The sequence below is a fragment of the Lepisma saccharinum genome, chromosome 1 (assembly GCF_977018435.1).
Source record: "Lepisma saccharinum chromosome 1, izLepSacc3.1, whole genome shotgun sequence".
NCBI classification, from domain to species: Eukaryota; Metazoa; Arthropoda; class Insecta; order Zygentoma; family Lepismatidae; genus Lepisma; species Lepisma saccharinum.
This window is the reverse complement of record NC_139229.1, coordinates 20,419,528-20,441,054: the sequence shown is the minus strand read 5'-3', so window position 1 is coordinate 20,441,054 and position 21,527 is coordinate 20,419,528. Positions and strand designations below refer to the sequence as shown.

Genomic DNA, 21,527 nt, shown 5'->3' with positions numbered 1-21,527 from the left:
CCCTTGTCCTTCGAGTTCTTTATGAGCTGAAAAAAAATTTCCATGTTGTAGGACACCCTGTTTGTGTGTTTGTGTGTGTGTGTGTGTGTGGGGGTGTGTGTGTGTGTGTGTGTGTGTGTACAGGATATCGCCACACAACAGCAACAAACTTTCACAGTTGGTGGATGACATCAGGACGAAAAACCTTCCTTACAACAATTTGTATGTTTAGACGCTAGGAGCCTTGTATGTATGCAACCATGCAACGCAGATTCATGGTTGCTACTATCATTATTTTTTTAACCGGATTCAAGGTTGTCACAATCATTAATTTTACCATTGTAACTTCTACTTTCTGATTATTTCTATCTTTATCTCTTTGAACTCTTTAAATGTGAGAGTTGAGTTTTTGTTTTAAGACCACTCCATGCACAGATGGGCTAATCGGGACTTAACCCACAGTTTAAAGTGGGATCCGAACCACAATGTCCCTCCACCGGGTATCGAACCCAGAACCCCTTGAGTACAAGGCGACGACGTTACCACTTTTAAAAAGGAGAAAAGATACTGTAGAAGGTTGTCACTATTAAAAATTAAAAGAAGCACAATTTACATTATAGTTTATGTACATGAACACATACAACAATAAAATCACATATGTAAGTAACAATACCATATTTTGTAGAACATACATACAAGAAACAATTCTGTATTACATGAGAACAAGTAAGCATTTGTAAATAATAAAAATTAGACAATTTGCATTAAATAGACTGTAGAATGCAGTTAATATTTAATCGCTGTTGAAGCTGTTAAATAATACTAAATGTGAAAATAAGTATAGAGAATATCACAAGAACTTCAATAATTGCACTATATTAGTTTTAAAAAGTACGAAACAATTACAGTGAGATTTGTACTACTACTCTCAAAATTGTATGTATTGTATTAATTTAGTAAACATTATTTACTCAACACAAAGAGAAATCTTCTGTACAAAATACCACATTGACATTCCATATGGATATGATACATAGAATTACTACAAGTGGATATTATAATGAAACTTTGCTTCATTAATATACAAAAAATTGGTGGAAAAGCTTTTAATACAATATAAAGTAATTTTACATTTGTATTTTTCACTATTACTACAATGGCCTCTCATGTACACATGCAATTTTCTTAAGAACTGTAAAAATATGTACAATCAGCATGAGAACCTTATTAAAGCTGACAAAAATATACAACTACCTTTTTCCTCCATGGCTAATAATTTTATAAGTAGCAAGGGAAATTGTGTAACATTGTATAGAACATCTGACAAATGAATGATCATATAAAAATTTGTGCACACGGAAATGCATTCCTTTGTTCTTTTGATAAGATAACTATGGGCAGTGAATAATATTTAACGACTGAACTAAAAATTATTTAGATTTTCTATTACAAAAAGTGGGTACAATATATTTAATATACGCAGTATCAGTAGTTCCAGTTGGCCAAAGGCATAATTCAATTCTTGCTGTTTGCACAATCTACTTTACTACTTGCTATGAAATATAAACTTTCGCACAGCTTAATAAAAGGCAGAAGTGTATTTGCACTATTTTATGCTGTTTAGTAACAATTACCAATGTGACCAGTTGAGTTTCTTGCTTGACTTAGAATTTTGTATAAGTTTTTAAAGCAACAAAATTTAACATCACAGGAGGAAATACGCTTGAACATGATCTTTCCAGTTGCTTAATACACATCGATTATTATTATGTAAATAATATAATATAAATTCAATACTAAAAGCCGAACTTCGGAACTTTTAACTCTGTATTCACAGACAATATATCATTTACAGTACTTTTTCCACGTCTATTCTTATACGAAAAATATACTATATCAACACTCTTGCGTCTTCTAAGTGTTGTCTAGGTCGATATTTTTCTTGTTCTTTGAAATTATTCAAATCAAACATAAGCTTTATAATGGGTTAAGTTTGATATAATTGCAATCCCTGTAGCAATCACTTGATGCACATTTTATTTTTGTACATATGTGTGTGGATGCCAGAACTTCGCAACCTAGATCTAAACAAAAAAAACTACGTCGACTTTGGGAAATGATTTTCCGATTCTCGGGATTGCCGAACGGTTGGGAAGTTTCAAATGCTGGTGAAATCAGAATTACGAAGCGATCTGCACCACAATTATGGGAAACCTTACAAAAATGGCAGTTTTTGGTTCCATAAATCCGTCAATAATAATATCAAGAAAGCATCTCCTGTAAAATTGAGAATTCAGGAAGTAATAAGAAATTTTGATAATTTTCCGTCCTAAAAATTTACGGGAATCGGAAAATGCCAAACATTTTTCATTCCGATTGTTATTACGACCACCACCCCAAATTTCATTTCTATTCCGTACAACCAAGACAAAGTATGAATGCGAGTAGGTAAATCGTGCAGTTTACCCAAAATGCAATGTGATATGAAGACCAGTGGCGTGACCATGGTTTTCGAAAAGGGGTGGAGTAGGCTACGTATACTTTTTTAGTATTCAGGCCTCATTTTGTCATATTTTCCTGCCTTTGACATTCTGCTTTGAGGAAAACTGGGCCAAAGGGGTGAGGGAGGTCTCTTCAACTCGCTCCCCCACTTGGGCACGCCACTGATGAAGACACTCTTAGTAATTTTATAAAGTTGTTGGCAGTGTTTGTAAAATCTAAAATATATGAATCTATTACTTGTTTTTGCAATCCATTTCTAAGGTTGCGGTGAAAAATATGTAAGTAGTTATGCGACGAATATGATATTTTCTAATCGAAAGTATTATGTAGTTTCACTTACGTTCTGTCTGAACAATGATGTGGTCCAAATTAATCAAATACCCCATCATTGAAACAATATCAAATTGTGAAGAAAATATACAAGTGTTCTTAACATAAAGAAGTCTTTTAATAATGAGATTACATTGTAACATGAATTAACATTCAAATTACAAAAATATTATACGGAAATACTGATGATTGTGAAGATGTAGAAACCCTAATTATACTATAAAATAACTATATTCTATGATTATTCCATTAAGACAAGAGGGAAAACTTAAACCTTGACCACGGAAATTTGTTTACTTTTCTTCCTATCTTATTTGATTCATTTTGTACTTCTTTAAACTTACAATGAAAGACATGTATTATTAGTTTTGTGGTGAAATTATGTAATTATTTTCTTTACAGTGACAATATGAAACTGCATGCATTAGGCACAATTAATTGAACTGTGAAAGTTTCATGAAAGAGAGAGTTACATAAATTATAAAATACACCTGAATATTACTTCGGATTGAGGAAACACACTTTGATCTTTCTTGAACAACAGTGTGCAGTAGGGACTATACAATTTATTGCACTAATATCAAATTATTCTATTAATTACTTCAGTAAATATTAGTTAGCCATTGAATGTGTTGCGTATATTGCCATGGATGTTCATTGTTGCATATAGAGTTTCATTTACGTATTATAATAAGAGTTTTGTCGTCATTTTAGCTACTAGGCTAGTAAAGAATTTCCAAGCATAAACAAACCTTATAGCTTTAAAATTTCTTGTTTTGCGTTAGTAGTCATGTACTAAACATGATACATAGCACAAATAAGATATATATTTAATTTAGCTTCACAACTGGGCACGAGTAGAAAAATCTGGATCACATTGAAAGAAAACGAGGTATAGAGCTTTTGAATGCACTTGTTTTATCCTTTCAGAAAATTAAATTTCGTATTTGCGGGATTCTCATATGTATATAATATTAAATACAATATTATTATTTTTTGATTGGAATGAAATTTACATAGACATTTTTTGGACATAATAATGAGTATTTACTGAGATCTTCAGGTACTATAAGCATGTTTTCTTACCGTGACAAACATTTCATCAATAGTTTTATCTTCGAAAATATGCCTCCTGTGTGAACACGCAAGTTAATAAGAATCATAACTATGCTTATAGCATTCACAATCTCAAATATGAAATATGACCACAAATGTACACACTGTATTGCATTATGTATAAACTTTTTAATATATGCTATTAATTAATATCCATATTACATATAAATTGCCTGACAACTTTACATCTGTCACGTGATGAAATATCATACGCAATAGTGTTAATTCAAATAGACATTCATCTATATTGTTGGATTTCAAGATAATATATGTTTCCAATACCTTTGAAAGCAGAGCAACAAACTTTTAGGGGAAAAAAATATTTATCACTAAGCAGTGTATTCCTCCTGTGTACATGAGTTAACTGTTGACTTGTTTTTAACAAAAGCAAGTTTTTTTTTTCAACCTAATTGCAAATGATCACACTAATGGCTTTTGTCGTAGCTGTCTTTGTTCTGGTAACCAGAGACATATCCTTCACCTGCTGGAACATCCTTTCGACCAGCTATTCCCTTTCCTTTGCCTGTCTCGTCGAAACGCTGCTTGTGAGATCCCGTGTATCGAGATGCATCTGTCAATCTGTCCACTGTAGAACTTTTGACTGCAGCCTACGGGAACGTAACATTTGATAGCAATTAATGCAGATACTCACTCTATAATAAGGTTATTGTTATACCTGAGGCTGAGGAGTAATCATCCCTCCTCTCCGAGACGTCTAAAAAGTCAAACATCTCTCCTCAACATATAAAAGTTATCGATCAACCCTCGTAAAAAAAAAAACTAACTATAAATTGTCGATTAGCGTTAAGATATGGTAATTTTTGCGCCCCTACTGAGCCCTCCAAATGCCTCAAATATCGAACACCCCTCGTAAGAAAAACTAACAATAAATTGTCAATTAACGTAGATCCCGTGATAGCTCTATACACGATACCCAAAAGCTACAATTATTAATAAATCTTAAATCAACTCAGAAAGTTATAACCATGGACGTCCGGAATGGGACAAGAGGGAGCCACTGCCCCCTGGAAAATGAATGTCAACCGGAAATGATATATTTCACACATATAATTTCATTTCGGTCGCAGTAATTTATGTTACTTGTTGTAAGGACTTTGCAGTAACATGATAACTTCATACTGAATGAGTGTTATTTTGAGGGGGCAACAATATGGGGGAGAAATGCCTCGTCTGCCCCTCACTGAAAAAAAATACCTTCCTTGCCCCTCTCTGAAAAAAATCCTGCGGTCGTCCATGGTTATAAGTAAAAGGAAGTCAGTCGCCCCCACGAGAAAGGGTACTTTTCCGCCACTGTTATAACGATTTTTGGATGAATTCTTTTTCTCTTTCATGTACATAAAGGCAGTTAACAAGTTTAAAATTTAATAAATGGAATTTTATTTGGTATAGAGACACATGTGATACTTCAACACAGAACATTTTGGGCAGACTAACACGCGCCCAGGCGTCATAAGATTTGACAATTGAGTCGGCACAAGAAAAAGCATAGTGTGTGCATTGTTTCTTATCTGGCCTCCTAGATCACCTGACATGTTACCCATTTTTTGCGAGTCCACCGTCAAATATCAGTTTTACAAACCTCGATTAGTTATAATCCCGAATAACCAATGTTGTTGCCACTGGTGACTGTGACATGCTATGTCGAGTATGGACAGAGTTGAAATGCCATTCAGACCTCGTACTGTCAACCAAAGGTGTAAGTCAACCGATCAAAATACGTGGGTCGTTCAATATATAAGTTTCCGTATGCTGTAATTTTTTTTTATTTTTAAGATAAATTAGAAAACTATACATACATGTGTAGGAGGATCCTTCCTCACTTCTCCACATAATCCCCATAGAGATTCAGGCATTTGTCCCACAGTTGAACCAATTTGTCCATACCCTTTGCAAGAAAATCATGGCTCTGGCTATTGAGCACTATTCTCACATTCCGCTTTACTTCTTCATCTGTTTCGAAACTGTAACCTTGCAATTCAGACTTTAATAAGGGAATAAGATGGAAATCACTCGGCGCTAAATCGTGGCTGTATGGAGGGTGGCGCAGCCGTTCCCACCCCAATTCTTCAATTTTGTGTTGTGTTTGCACTGCTGAGTGGGGGCGAGCGTTATCGTCAAGAAGAATGACACCAGCTGACAGGAGACCTGGTCGCTTATGTCGAATTGCGTTTTTCAGTTTATCCAATGTTTGACAATAACGGTTAGCATTAATTGTTCTTCCTCGTTCCAAAAATTCCATAAGAACATCCTTAGCATCCATGCTTCTGAACTCCTTATGACGCGAGCCCGCGTTTTCCGAACAAGCATTTACTTTTCGCCCTTGAGCGCATGCGCCTTCACGTCTGATAACGAATCGATTGTTGTTCCTTGTAGATGAAGGATGGCGCTTGTCAACCATGTGCTTCGTTTTAATGGCATTGCTTTATACAATATTTTATAGCACAGGGAAACTTATATATTGAACGTCCCTAGTATACGTTTTGTTTGCTCTTGTATGCGAATTAAAAATCTTCTTATTAAAATTTAAACGCTATACATTTTAAACACTAACAACGAGAACTTTGTTCAAACTCAATTTAATATTCAAAATAAAACATTTTATTCTACATATTTTGATTTTCTATGCCAATTAAGATATTCTTATTAAAATTTAAATTATCTTATTAAATTTTAAATTTTAGACATTATAGACAAGAACGTCGATCAAAGTCAATACTGAAAAGAAAATATTTTGTGCTACGTCAAAGTTATGAGTGCACTTGATATTGCAGTCCCAAGTTCAGGGTGTGTTGAAAATATTCGTTAGAAATGCTTTGATCGATAACAATGTATAAATAAATCTAATATTTGTTAAGGACCTCTCCTGGATAATATATTTGCATGCCATTCTCATTCAGAAACTGTAGCAAATAATTCCAGTGTTTTCATACTCTTGTGTTTCTATTTTTTTTTTTAATATCACTCCTGTAATCAAAACAAAAATTTTAACTCACCGTAGCACCTGTTACTCCTGGAGGTCCTGTGGCTGACAATTTGCTTTTAATCTCATCTACATTAACTTTCTTGTTCTTTGCTAAATCATCCAAAAATTTGTTGTAATCGTCAAATCCAATTTTCTGAGATCTAGGGAAAGGAATAAGTAAAATATATTACTGAGAAATACATTCAAGGTTTCATAAGTAGTAATTTAAAGTTCCAAAATTGATAAAACTGTATATATCTTATTCAGGTGACTTTTTAAGAATACAACAAGCTGTGAGTTGTACAATGGGATCCATGAATATTACCGTGCAAATTGTCCTAAGCGATGGATTTTTATGTATGCTGGTGCAGAAGTTGTCAACAGCTTGTTTTGAGTTTTCTTTTAATTCTTGAAGCTCATGTTGGGTCAAATATAGTGCACGAACATGGTGATGGACAATTTGCAAGGTAATACTCATGGATCCCACTGTACATCGGTAATCAATGTTCGAATTGAAGGCAGAAGCCAAGGAATTTCCCCCTCTCAAAATTTTGTTTCCCAGCTACCTTCTATCATCGTTTTTGTTAGTATTAATAATGAAAAGTTCGAAATAATAGTTTGTATTTTAATTTCAAGTTAATTAATTTTGCACTATTAATCAGTCTAAATTGTACATTTTTATACTAAATTTTACATTATAATGATGGTTTGAAGAAATTGAGTTTTTTTTTCAGAGTCCGCTCGCAAATCTAATGTTTCTGTACGAATCACATCAAGTTTATACTTGAAAGTATTGGTGCCCTATTAAATTAATTTGTTATTGCAAATATGATTGAAGGGGCAATGAATTCTATTCTCGCTCCATGCGTAACGAATCTATACCAACGCAACGGCTCGATTATTGATTGAGTTTGTGTTTTAAGTCCACTTTATGCACAGTAAGGCTAATCGGGACTAGACCTACAGTTTAAAGTGGGATCCGAACCACTCTGTGCTTCCACCTGTTAATAACCCGGGACCCCTTGATTACAAGGCAACGACGCTACCACTGCGCCACCGGGGAGGCCAACGGCTCGATTAGAAGGTGCCTTGCTCCTCTCCCCCCAGGCACGTAGCCAGGGGGTGGACTTTGGAGGTTGATGTCCCCTTCCAGAAATCCTACAAATGTTTCTTTGGAAATAGTGTACAGTGGAAATTAATTTTAATTCCTTAGCAGGAATTACTACACTGAGAAATTCATCTTCGGGGCTTCTAGCTCACCACTTTTTCGCCTTTGGATGGCGGCTGCTGATAAGGGATGAGCCCCCGGAAATTCTGGCTACGGTCCTGCCTCCCTCTGAGAGTCGGAACCGATATACATCAAGGGCACTCGCAAGATTTTTCTCAGGGGAAGGAGCGCCATGGCTCAAAGTGGGGGTAACGTGTCCATGCCTCCAATAAAGCATTTCCCACTAGAATAATTTGCATAAGCATCTCCTCGCCCACTGCATTTTCTCCATACAAGCATCTCACTCAGCTAGGAATTTGTATTTGTACTTCGAGCCCTGGGGGCAGGGTAAGATTTCATATCTTGCCCTTGAGTCATAAAAACTCATATTTTATTATTATTATTATTACTTTTTACAAATCATAAAATCGAAAATGATGCACAGATATAAAACAGAGACCACTTATTTTTTTGTCTTCCATGGCACCCCTTATCCATGTTTTCAAGCTACAATTTCACCATTAGAATGGTATGGAGCTTTCCTGATGTGTCATATTGCTGCTCTTGCATATGAGTAGATATATTATATGCTTCTTCTTTAATCCTCTTGGTCTATCTAAGTTTCAACATGATCGTTCAAATTTGTTTAACAATCTGGTTCAGAGATGATGGATAGAAATGCGCAGTGTGAAACTGGGTTAGTCCCTCCCAACTCGTAGGCCCTCCTCTAGCTTAAACGCTTCTGCAGTTTCGAGAAATGAAAGTAAAAAAAGCCACAGAGGGAATATAGTGTTCAATTACGAAAATCGATATCCCTGTTTTAAGGTGAGCTGAAGTCACTCCCTCTAACAAAAAAAGAAGGTCGCTGGCGAACCTCTTCGCGCACAAAGGAAAATCCCTGCGCAGAGCAACCGATAAACCTAATTTATCTCCCCTTGTGAGTCACGCGATTTTGTAGCAGTGGCAGACCTGCGAGTCCAATATCTTTACTCAGTCACGAAGCAAACTTTTTCTCTTCATCGGTGTAACATTCTGCAAGACAACTTTGTAAATGTTTATGACTTCCTTGGTTTTTTTTTGTCTATATTGTAGGTATTAGCTTAGATTCCGTGTTGCTGTTTCCAGAATTAATATGCGTTACTTACTGATTTTATTCTGGGGTGCGACATGCTGTGACGTGTCAACCGGTAGGCTTATCAGACTAAACGCACTGTCATGAAAATAGGCGGCTGGCAGAATTGCGCTCGTGACCAATGGCGGGAGGGCAGTCATAGAAATGTTTATATTATTATTATTGCTCTTATTTTATTACTACTACTACTACTACTACTACTACTACTGCTGCTTCTGCTAATACTACTACTAATGTTTTTTTAAAAAAATTACATAGGCTACATTTGTAATTTTCATGTTCTCTATACATACAATTTGCATAAGTTAACATATTAATTCATGTAGGACAAAAGGCTGTTTCTTATAGTTAGTAATCATGATTACTAACTATAAGCTTAAATGTAACCCTAAAAATAATAATAGTTGCTGTAACTTACGGCCTGTTATAAAATATCGCTACAATTTCACCATTCAAATTACATTAACTATTTCCAGAAATCTGAACGGGGCACTTCCCCGCCCCCTTGCTGGTGCCACTTATGTGAAAAGCCAAGCTAGAGCGGGACAACAGTCGCTGGTTCCCGGACGCTATGTGAATGTGGCAGCGTCAACCGGGCTGCGTTGCCTAGTTCGAGCGTCATATCGACCTCTCTCCGGGGCACTTCTTTCGAGCAAGTATTCTCATTTTGTATCATATGGATTACAAAGACCAACTCTACAACAAGATCTTTCATTCTCTTAAACCTCCGAACACACAGGGTTGTGCTCCGACGTGGCAACAGCGCGAACTTCTGCCACCCGCCTCATTTCATTGCCGTGCGTTTAGAGCCAGTGGAGGCGGGAGCTAGATTTCTTTTTAGTAGTCAAGACTATATTTTACCATATTTCATGTATCAGACACAGGACATACACAACACATTAAAAAGGTAAGGGGGACATTAAAAATTTCCTCAGAAACAGTGTAAAATGGTTGTCCTTCTTAGAAAGATAAAAACATTTGTTAAAACACTGCCAACTTCCAAGTAAATGTGGAGAAGATGATAAGTTTGTCCGAGGACATTCAAATCTAAATATTCGATAAGGATGCGCCTTGCAACAGATGACAATGTGTGAGGCGATTGTGTGTGTTGGTTTATTTTACTTCGCTTTTCTACCTCTATTGGCTAATCGCAAAGATGAGGATGACTGATGATTTGATGAAATTCATGGACACTCACAAAGAACATCCATGCGCTGGCCAGGATTCGAACCCGGGACCACTGGCGTCGTAGTGCGATGTGCTAATCACTCTGCCAAGGAGGTTGACGTGTGTGTCTATGTATGTTTAGATATCTCTTCTCTACTCCTTCTATCGGCCCTCCCTGATGGCTTAGTGGTAGCGTCGTCGTCTTGTAATCAAGGGGTTCCGGGTTCGATATCCGGTGGAGGCACATAGTGGTTCGGATCACACTTTAAACTGTAGGTACAGTCCCGATTAGCCATACTGTGCATAAACTGGACTTAAAACATCAACTCAACTCCTATCTTTTTCTCTCCTCTGTATCTCTTTTTTTCCTCCACTCTCTCTCCCTCTCTATTATCAACTTATCTTGTAGTTGCTCTACGGAATCTATAAAATTCTCAGTAACCATGTCACTGTTGTCACTCTTCCAAAGAAAACTTTCTTTTGAAAAAATAAAGATCCGGCAGAAGTTTTACTCACAACCAAGCAGTCACAACATTGCGCAACATCGACGCAACCCCCAAGAGTCTGAGGGAGGGATGAGTTGCTTCTTCCGATTCTGACTCATCTGGTAAACGCGCATGCTCAGTGGGTTTCTTTGGTTTGCTTTCGGAGGTAAATTAAACTTAGAATTCTTCCGCCGAAAATCAATGGACCACCTCCTGTGAATTGGAACGACTGAGCCTCTTATCTCTCCTCTTCATCGTTGTTCCCTCGTAGCCGATGTATTTTCTCTATGCTTAAGAACGGAGCTGCGAGTTGACAATACCGATAACGCATCATGGGAAATTTAGATTCCAGATTGTTTTGATTCTGAAGACTTATCAGACCTGACGAGGAAATGTCCACTCCTTTCGACATAAAAAAAGTAATAATTGAAAGGTTTCAACACTTTCACGTTTGTATCTCTGTCTCTAGAGATTTCTTTTCAATTTCAACTTTGGATTACGGGAGAAGCACTGATTGTCCGTGATTAATTAATTTGGTTTATTTTACTTCGCTTTTCTGGCACTTGTAGCTAATCGTGAAGATGAGGATGAGTGGTGATAAAACATAGACGTGTGCAGTGGGACAAAAGGGGAGCAGTTGCCCCTCCTAATAGTATCACTTAGAAATTTAGTGCAGACAAATCTTATTACCGTTATTAAACAATATTATTATATTTAAAAATAAAGTATTTTCAAGTTCCAAGCAACTACGGCGGCTTTATTTCCTATGTAATTGGACTATCTCGCTTCGTTCTCCAGCAAATTACTTGTTATTAAGACTCACGCATTTCATTCGTTAGCCTGTGTGGTCGCAGAATAAATTGGTCACACATTGGAAATGAATAAGATATGTGCAGTTGTTTTGAATCTTTGGTACAAAGTTATGTTTATATGTAAATTAGTCTGAATCACAGAGAAGGAAAATAAAGGGGGAGGGAACAGAGAACTTTCGTGCCACGGAAGCTGGATTTCATCTAAAGGAGTGATTTTCGCTATATACGCCCCTGTTTAGTACCCATCAATACAGAAAAACCTAATTTCATCTGTTTTGTTTTCTCCGACTAAACTTTCATCAAGGCTTTTGCCCCCTTAATCAAAGGGTCTGCGCACGCCTATGTGATAGGATGAAATTGATGAAGGGACATTTACAAAGAACACCCATGCCCAGGCCGGGGTTCGAACCCGGGACCCCTGAATTTGTACTTAGCCCTAACACTAAAATCTAGTGATAATAAACTATAGTTGTTAAACACACCTTAATTAATTGAAGGAAGGAAAATATTTGAAAATATGGAAATTATATGTAAAAATAACTAATACAAGTAATAATATGAAAGATAAAAATAGTATTTTTTAACAAATGCAAGCATATATGATATTTAGCATCATATGAAGATGTGGTTCCCTGGTTATAAGGTAAAACTTTCTATTATAGTAAAGCCCCTACCATCAAAGAGGCTACAAGCTCCAACTAGGGTAACCTACCCTTCACAAAAAAGGAAGAATGCCCTGAGTTCAGGTAATCATGAGCGGCATACATTGTTCCAGTTTTTTTTTAAAAAAAACGTGCAATATAACACAAGAGGAATGGTCAGTTGAGAGAGGCCACACCCAAACATCACTTATATTTAGGTTCTCTTTCTCGTATTCACACGCGAGTTCATTCGAAATAACATCAGCGAAACTCACGCTGAACAACAAAATTTCATGGTGATTAGCCTTGTGCCTGAATTACACGCCAGTTGGACTTCAACTACTTGCTTTATCTGCTAGTTTTCGCCACACGATATACTCTTTGCCGTACTTGTCGGCATGGGTGCCGGCAGAGGCTGCTATTGCTTAGAATCAAAACTGAAAGAAAAGCATGGGCTAGAAATTCACTCAAAAGAAAATATAATAATCAACACATACCAACAAGCTTTTTAATGAACTCTGATTCGCAAGATTTATTCATATAAAAATATTTCGTTAAATTAAATATGTTAACATTTAATACATTGGTACTAATATGAATTTTAATTTTCGGCTAATCACATCTGTCGTATACAAGTCTCATCGCTTTGGATAAAATCTGAAATATTAATAACACGAAGGCTGCTCATCTCTGTTTTTCATTTCGACGATTATCGAACCAAAACAACCAACCCTCGGAAACCACAGAAAAAAATCTTTGCCAAACTTGCAGATTAGCCCCCTTGCCCCCGACAAGTTACGCCCATGATTTCTACTAATATTGAGTGTGATATCTTCAAGTTTCTCTGAAATTTGATATTTTTCATCATGGGCGTCCGGAAGGGGGGCAAGGGGGCGCCATGAAAGTCAACCAAAAAAATATGTATTTCACACATATAATTTAATTTTAGCCACAATAATATGTGTTACTTATTGCATGAACACCATAAATTCAAATTTAAGCAATGTTTTTTAGGGAACAACACTATTTTTGGGGAAATTTTGCCTTCGTTTGCCCCACCCGCCTGGAAAAAATACCTTCCTTGCCCCTCCCTGGACGTCCATGTTTTTCATCAAATCTTCCTGTTCTCTGCAAAGAAGGAAATTTCCCTTTATGAGCCGGGGAGGGGAATAAACCGAACAGAGCCCACTGGACATGGTACTTACTTCAGTTTCTTGAAGTAGATCCCCGTATCCGTAGTGGTGATCTTCTTCCCGTCTATGACCTTCGCCTGCTTCATCCACTTGTCGCTCTGGGACAGGGTTATGAGGCGACCGTCCGACTTGGTGTCGCCGAACTTTGAGAACTGCTTGAACCGTTCCTTGAAGGTGGCTTTGTTGGGCGCTGGGCTGTCCGGGGCGGGGCTGCTGGCGTTGGGGCTCTTTGGGTCTGGGCTGGTGTTGTTCGCCGGCGTGTCCGCGGGTTTCGGGGATTCTCCGTTCGTCTTCTCCAATCCCTCGTGGTTAGCAGGCTTTGGACTCTCGGCGTTCTCCGACATCTGAAACGAGAAGAACTGTGTAAATATTGCCCGAGTAGATGAAGCGACTAGAAGCTTTAATCGATTGAGTTGAGTTGTTGTGTTAAGTCCACTTTATGCACATACAAGCTAATCGGGACTGGACCTACAGTTTAAAGTGGGATCCGAACCACTATGCGCCTCCACCGGGTATCGAACCCGGGATACAAGGCGACTAGACGCTTTAAGCTTAACGCCCATTGAGATGCAGACAAACGCGGCAACAGAACGCAACAGACCCGTTTCCGGCATCTCACTGGGCGATAACCTTAAAGATAACAAGCAAACTTCTGGCACGGAAATTCCCGCTTCGGTTTCACTCGTTCCCTTCCCTGTATTGGGGGTTACATCATTTGAGTTCAATAGAAGCATACAACAGAAGTTATGTTGCTTTCTGTTGCCGCTTTTCTCTGTGTCTCAGTGGGTGTTAAGCTTCAACTAGAAATGGTCACAAAATCCGGATAACTGATATCTGGATTTCTTGCCTCCCCCCTCTTTTCTAAAAAAAATTATGGTATTGCTACACCTTACAAGAATATAAATTTTAAGTCAGCACGTTCAGGCACGTATACAGAAATACATTCGTGGGGGGCGGGGGCGACGAATTATTGGTGTTTTTTTTAAGTCCACTTTATGCACAGAAAGGCTAATCCCGGCTGGACCTACAGTTTAAAGTGGGATCCGAATTATTGCTGCAGGGAAGGGGACAAGACATAGTGCATAATACATCAATATTATATGCAACACTTTTCTGGATTACTGGAGGAACGGGTCCCCGTGTCCCCACTATGACGACGACCGTGTTGCTTTTCTGTAGTTACTGACAATAACAGGTTGTTGGGGAGAAACTCAAAGCAAGCCTGCGCCAAGGAAAGTCTCTTTAATCTGCCTACAATGGAAGGACACGGACATTCTATAACCTGATTTTGTTCACGTATAAAAAGCAGCAGTGAGGTGTTTTCAGTGCCAATTTTCTGGGAGGAAAAGGGGTAAGAAATTATCGCAGGCCTAGGGTGGCGACGATTAGGAGGGGCACGTGGAGTCATACGCAGCACTTAATGAATTTAGGAATAGAGATTTTGGGCGAAGTAAATATGCAATTTTTGAGGAATATAATCGTGTGACCCCTATTGGTGGCAAATCTAAGAATAGGATGGTGCCAGTCGCAGAACTTCGAACTGCGAGATTGGCATTCTTGGGTTAAAAATTCTCTCTGACTTGAACCTTTTATTCATTTCTGTATGAATTAAACTGGCTAGCAAAAAAAGATATATGAAAATATCTCTATGGAGAAGGCTTCATAATTTAAATGATGTGAATATGTATCACAGTTTTCATTGCGCGACTTTTAAAACACCCTGCATCATTGGCGGATTTAGCATTTTACACACAACATTTGGATCTCATTTTACGTTTTTCGGTAACCCTGTTGGAATTCTAATTAGCAGAAACTTCTTTACCTAAATGCAAGCTTTTAGACTTTTGAGCCCTTCCGAAGTCCATGGACATGGGTACTTAAGTTTCCTACTAAATACTACACAATAAATGAATTGTGCACTCTTGAACTGATATTAAATAAAGAAAATTTGATTTCTCTTTGTACTCACCCTGCTTTTCCGAAATTCTGCCACCCAACCTGTCACCTTGTTCGGAGAGGGTGCATTTTGGCGACAAGCTTCGATCAACCCTTTATGTATTTCAGCGGCACTCTTGCCCCTTAAATTTTGGATTTTAGCAAACGCTCTTTGCTCACTTTCGCTACAGCAAGCTGCCATGTTGCCTCAAAATGTCGACGGTCGCGCCATCAAATGGTAAAAATGGGAACCGTACAAACGTTCTGACATTTCCTCAGCAGTTCGACGAAGTTTAGCTCAGAACTTTTAACTGTTTCACACAACACAAACCAACAACCCAAGCAAACTCGCGAATTAAAATGAACAGGTATGTTCTCTCGCTACACCTTCCCTTGTGACCCGTGCTGTCACATGTATAACTTCCCTCCACAAACTTGAACAACGTTAAATATTATGTATCTACGTTCGCTGGGTGCAAGTTTTTCCCTTCACGGCGATACAAACACTTGGCACGAAATAAAGGTGACAACAATGTGTTGAAGAATGTACATTTTGACAACGCAAGAGCAGGATAACGTCATAAGCAGCTGGTTGCATCGTCCATGCTGCCCCTTGCGCTTAAGGTTGAAAATCCGACAGCACCAGTGGATTTTTCTTTTCTTGGTCGAGCCTTCACACTTTGGCCACAACAATGGCCATTAGTAAACTGAATCTGGTTCCAATAACACAGCCAAGATAAAACAAACACACTACACGATGACGTGATGTCTGCGTTATCATGTGAAGTGCATCCTCTTCCCTCAATGACACCTGCTTTGGCAAAACCGCACGGGCAGTTGGACTTTATATTTAGACACGAAGTAACCCAGTTCTTTCCCTTTGTTGGCAGAACGCCCGTTTCGCTAAATCTACAATATTTTAACCTGACCTTGAAGGGCTGATACATCGGTTAATTCGAAACCAAGTCATAGATTCAGGTACATCTTTTCTGCTATTATTAGGTTCGAGTAAATGCATCGTGCATCGTTGCAATCATGTCGATCCGAACTAATAATAATAATATAAATACTTGCAATTAAGACGTTAATAGGTCTCTTCATATGTTAATTTGTAGGTATATTCATAATAATAATTATTAAAATATATGTGTATTGTTTTAACATGAACAGGTAAAAAGACTGTATAAGAATAGAGATAAAACAGCACGTACTCATTATCTAGCTTACGTGTAGTTAAGATCGCTAAACTTTGTCTAAAAACCACTGTCCTGGCAAGGAAAGTAATATCAAATTATACAAAATTGAATAGTATTTACTGAACAACAAAAAGAAGAACTGTTGGTATACCAGTGACAACATTGATATGATATTCATGGATTGACATAGAGTTAATGAGATAAAAGTGTAGTGTAACAAACAAGAGGTTGACGTACAATCAACACGTAAGCTCACCTTGAATATTGTGCCACTGTTGTTGAATGTATCATGTTACTGTTGATAAAGTGGTAAAATTTCGCACTCAAATCAGAACCATTCCATTAGCCCTGAAAAATTTCTGGTTTAAATGAATGGGCTCATTGGTTATTAAAACTGAAACGTAAAAATTGGATTGCAATATCATTTCAGTTTGTTATCAGTTCCCACTTCAAAGCATACTTCGAATGCTTTGTTATTAATGACACTTGAAGTATTCGGGGACTGCTGATGTTCATTCCACGAATAAAGCACTATGCATATTTCTGACATTTAAACTTATCGTTCGCATAATAAACAGCTTCAAGATTAACACGAAAGGTAGATTAAGTATTAATCCATTTCAGGGCTGAATCTGCTTGCTTACTTTGGAATTATAAGACGTGAAAGAAAATAGGGAAGCGAGAGAGAGAGAGAGAGAAAGAAAGCAATAAAAGATAGAAGAGACAGAAATAAAGAAGCGAGAAAAAGAGAGAAATAGAAATATAGAAGAATGACAGAGGGACAAGAATAGAACATCTACAGAGAGAAAGAATAAAGAAGAAACAGGAAATTGGAGAGAAAACATAGAAAAAGAAATGTTCAAGAAGAGAGGAAGTGAACATGAACAAAGGAGTACTAAAAATGACGAAAGAATATTGAAAGATAGAAGGAAAACACAAGGAAATGAAATAGACAAAAGAGTTACAAATAAAAAGGCGGGAGGAAGGAGAAATAGGAGAGTGTTCCTTATTCCAAGGGCGGTCAAGTGACCTTCTCCCTGCGGCCTGCCATAACCTGAAATGTTGCTTGTGAAAATATAAAAAACATTCCTGAACGCATTTATATACTTCAAAAGAAACAGAAAATTGGCAATGACATGCAGACAACCGTTTCAATCGGTACAGTCACCAGCAATAAAAATGGGACACTTAGATCCTAAAATACCCGCTTCCCTACATGGAGTTATGTGTGTTGGTGTGTTGTCTAACTCCAGGGGATAGCCGAATTTCCTATTGAAAAGTTGCTATTGAAGTTAGCTTATCGCCGTAGAGTTAGGCAACACACACAATGCATTGCATGCAAGCGGGTATTTCAGTATCTAAGTGTCCCATTTTTGTTGCCGGTGACTGTACATAAACTCATCTGCAGCACCTGCGAATGTCCTCACTGTTCCTTATCCCTTCTATACTCGAATTTAGACCTTCGGAATTTCCTCTACATTTACCTTAATAATAATAATAATACTTGGAACAGACACGGTTCAATCATGGGTTATGCTTTACCATTTGAAGTGTGGTAGTAAAACATCATTACGTGCCAAATTCGCCTGGACTCCTTTTTCGCAAGAAACAAGCTCCCTGCCCCCTTCCTAACCCTCGATCCGAAACTCTCAAATGTCAAAGTGACATTCTGAAGAGTCGGTGCTTTTCCGTTAGCCATTCCGCCACTGTAAATGCTAGGCATCGAATTGTGGCTCTCATACCGAAGAACGTCTACATTTTGTTATGGACGATAAAGAGAAAAGATCGTTTATACATATTCTCTTATTCTCTTATTCCAAATGCGAATGCCGACCTTCGTGGTTAGCACAGTGCGCTACGACGCCACGGGTCCCGGGTTCGATTCCCTCTCTGGTCATTTGTGTTATTTGTGAGTGTCTCTTTATCATTTTCATCAATCCATCACTCATCCTCATCGTCGCTATTAGCTAAAAAATGCAGATAAGCGACGCAAAAAACCAAATTTGATCGATCAATCTACATGAGAAGGCAGAAAATTATGGTTTCGGTTGTCTTGGTGTAAAATATAAGATATGCATTTGTGAACCTTTAAAATTTCAGAATAATGGTGTGAATTAATTGAAAGAAGCAAGTTTTAATGTGTTGATACTCATTATAGAAATTTATACATTGTCGTAAACAAACAGTCTGTTGCAATGTTCACAATTAATTGCACACTTTTAAAGTATCAACAAATTGAACTAGAATTCCATTTCATAAAAATAAAGAAAAATATACCAGTACTTTCTTACATGAGCAAACAATAACTTACCTTTTGTTTAAGAAATTCTCCATTACTATAAGTTCACATAATATTCATGAAGGACAATATGATGTGTTTTAAGATGCTATATTTAATAATAATCGAAATTCAGCTTTCAAACACGGAGAAATCTAGTGACTGATTTTGAATTTAAAAAAATAAGGGGAACGAAAGTACTGAGGAGAGTACGTATGCCGTACATGCATGAGTATCGGGTAAGGTCAAAATAACTTGGAAATTGTTTTTACGGTTGCATAAATTCAGGCGCGAAACCGATGTACAAACAGTTTCATTTCATCTGTATTCTATTCCAACAAGATGTACATACACAGGTTGGTCCATGGAGGCGTGTAAGGGATATAATGAGTGGGCACCCAAAAGTCAATCTCACTTTCACGTAGTTCACCCCAGTAACTTCAATGTGGCAGGCAAACGAGGCTCTGACGCATGAACCTACGGCCAGGGCCATAGGGCTCTGTGCTGTCCTGTGTTTTGTTCTTAACGTGTGTTGAGTGGCCCTTTACAACCTCAGCTTTCAACAAGGAGATTTTAATCCTCAGAGACTTGATTGAGTGATTGATTTTATTTTACTTAGCTCTTCTACAACTTTTGGCTAATCGCAAAGATGAGGATGAGTGATGATACGATGAAATTGATGAAGGGACACTCACAAATGCCCATGCCCAGGCCGGGATTCGAACCCGGGACCCCTGGCGTCGTAGCGCGCTGCGATAACCACTCCGCCTGGTCCTCAGTATTGATTTTATTTATGGTAAGGGGTTGGTCTAATAAACATTTTACATCAATTGAATACTGCATCAACATTTAATCAAGCCACATAAATATTTTAAATCGTTTTGAAACTAGCCTAAAACTTATAGTTTAGAGTCGCTCCATAGATATAATGAATGCTCTAGTATTCTTCATGCTCGATAGATTTATTCTATTGATATCTTCAGAATACTGTATCAGAATTAATTATGTTAAAAATAAGCTATAAAATGGCAATAATTCGTGAACATTTTAAAGAAGTAATAAAAACACACAGATATATTTTGATGTAGAACTTGAAACATCTGAAAACAAAAATCAAAACGTACAGAATGAAAAGAAGACTGTAATTGTTAATATAATTATACACATCGATATGTACAGTAAGATATTTAGAATGTAACATTTTATTAATTCGAAACTGTTGAAAGACAATAATAAAGGGTTTTCCAATAAGAATGATATGATTTTGAAATGAACTGGAAACTATGCTTCAAATGTTATAACTGTCACTAGTTGCCATTTGTGTTTAGTATACTGTCACAATTCATCATGGCTAAATACACGCTTCAGCTTCAATAACGTTTGGTTATTATCCAAAAATCTTATGAAAACAGACGTTCTATTGAACTTGAAACGGATCATAATTTTGGGCAATAAATTATCTTCTCAGATGAAGCTCATTTCTGGTTAAGTGGATATGTTAACAAAAAAAATTGTCTTTTTTGGTGTGCACGAAGTCGAGACATAATGTAATAAACTATGCTCCAAAATAATATAAAAAGTTTGGTTGTATCTGAAATAGTTTTTATTTTATTTCATTGTAAAGTCATATCGTTCTTATTGGAAAACCCTATATAATTATTAACAAGTACCGGGTTCGAATCCCGACCTGGGGGCATGGGTGTTCCTTGTGAGTGTCCCCTCATCAATTTCATCATCTCATCATTCGTTCTCATCATCGCAATTAACCAAACGTAGCAGAGAAGCGAAGTAAAATAAACCAAGTCAAATAAAGAACAGTTTACCATTGTTGATTAGCTAACATCCATAATCAGTGGCGTCTATTGGGTTCCAAAAGTAGGAGGGCAAATTGCAAAAATTACATTCCCTTGGCAGATAAGGTTTAGCATAGTGCGGGGGCAAAAGTAGCAAAAGTTAAGGAGGCAACTGTCCCCCTGCGCCCCCTAATCGCCGCCACTGCCCATAATCAATAGTTATTATCAACATTACAGGTATTTAAATTTTACCATCGTCATACTACTGAAAGTTGATGAACCTATCTATAAATACGGCGGTGAATCACTCGTATGTTAAAATTGCTTGTTTTCCTGCAAAAACGCCCCTTAAACAAAAACAATGAAGCCAGTCACAGGAACAAGCTTTGTATACTTACACTTTGTGAAAACAGAGCAGTTGCTTGCATTGCAAATAGAAGCATAGGTCGGTTTCCCTCTCCCGAAACAATTCCTCGTGGGGATATACCGCAGATGTACAGATCGCGGGAGAGATTGGGAGGGGAGAATAGCTATTATTCACTTCTCTCGCTCTTCTCCCCTCCCCACTGATGGTTTTCGCGGGCAATGACGTCATCGCGAACTCGAGAGCCCATTGTTTTGGATGCATGCCTCTGCCTCAATTGAGGAAAGAGAAAAACTGAAATTCTATTGAAATTTCCCATATAAGCATTTTTATTCCATTATTTCAGCTGTGGCTGGAACTCTCATGCGGTATTCTACCTAGGGGATCGGACATAAAAAATACTGCAGTTTTATC

General features: G+C 37.5%; 1 protein-coding gene across 2 annotated transcripts in view; it reads right to left on the bottom strand.

The window, feature by feature from the left end:
* Positions 1–627: 627 nt before the first annotated feature.
* LOC145993428 (tubulin polymerization-promoting protein homolog) overlaps positions 628–21,527 on the bottom strand; it is a 67,109-nt gene continuing 46,209 nt past the window's right edge. Inside the window, exons 1-4 of one of the 2 annotated variants that reach the window (XM_083129438.1) lie at positions 15,517–16,270; positions 13,560–13,891; positions 6,942–7,071; positions 628–4,535 (exon numbers count right to left, since the gene is read on the bottom strand). In XM_083129438.1, coding sequence (XP_082985564.1) covers positions 4,353–4,535; positions 6,942–7,071; positions 13,560–13,891; positions 15,517–15,684 — 813 coding nt within the window. In that variant the 5' untranslated portion in view covers positions 15,685–16,270 and the 3' untranslated portion in view covers positions 628–4,352. Of the gene's footprint in view, positions 4,536–6,941; positions 7,072–13,559; positions 13,892–15,516; positions 16,271–21,527 lie in introns of those variants that run through there. The other variant, XM_083129439.1, reaches the window with a different exon arrangement.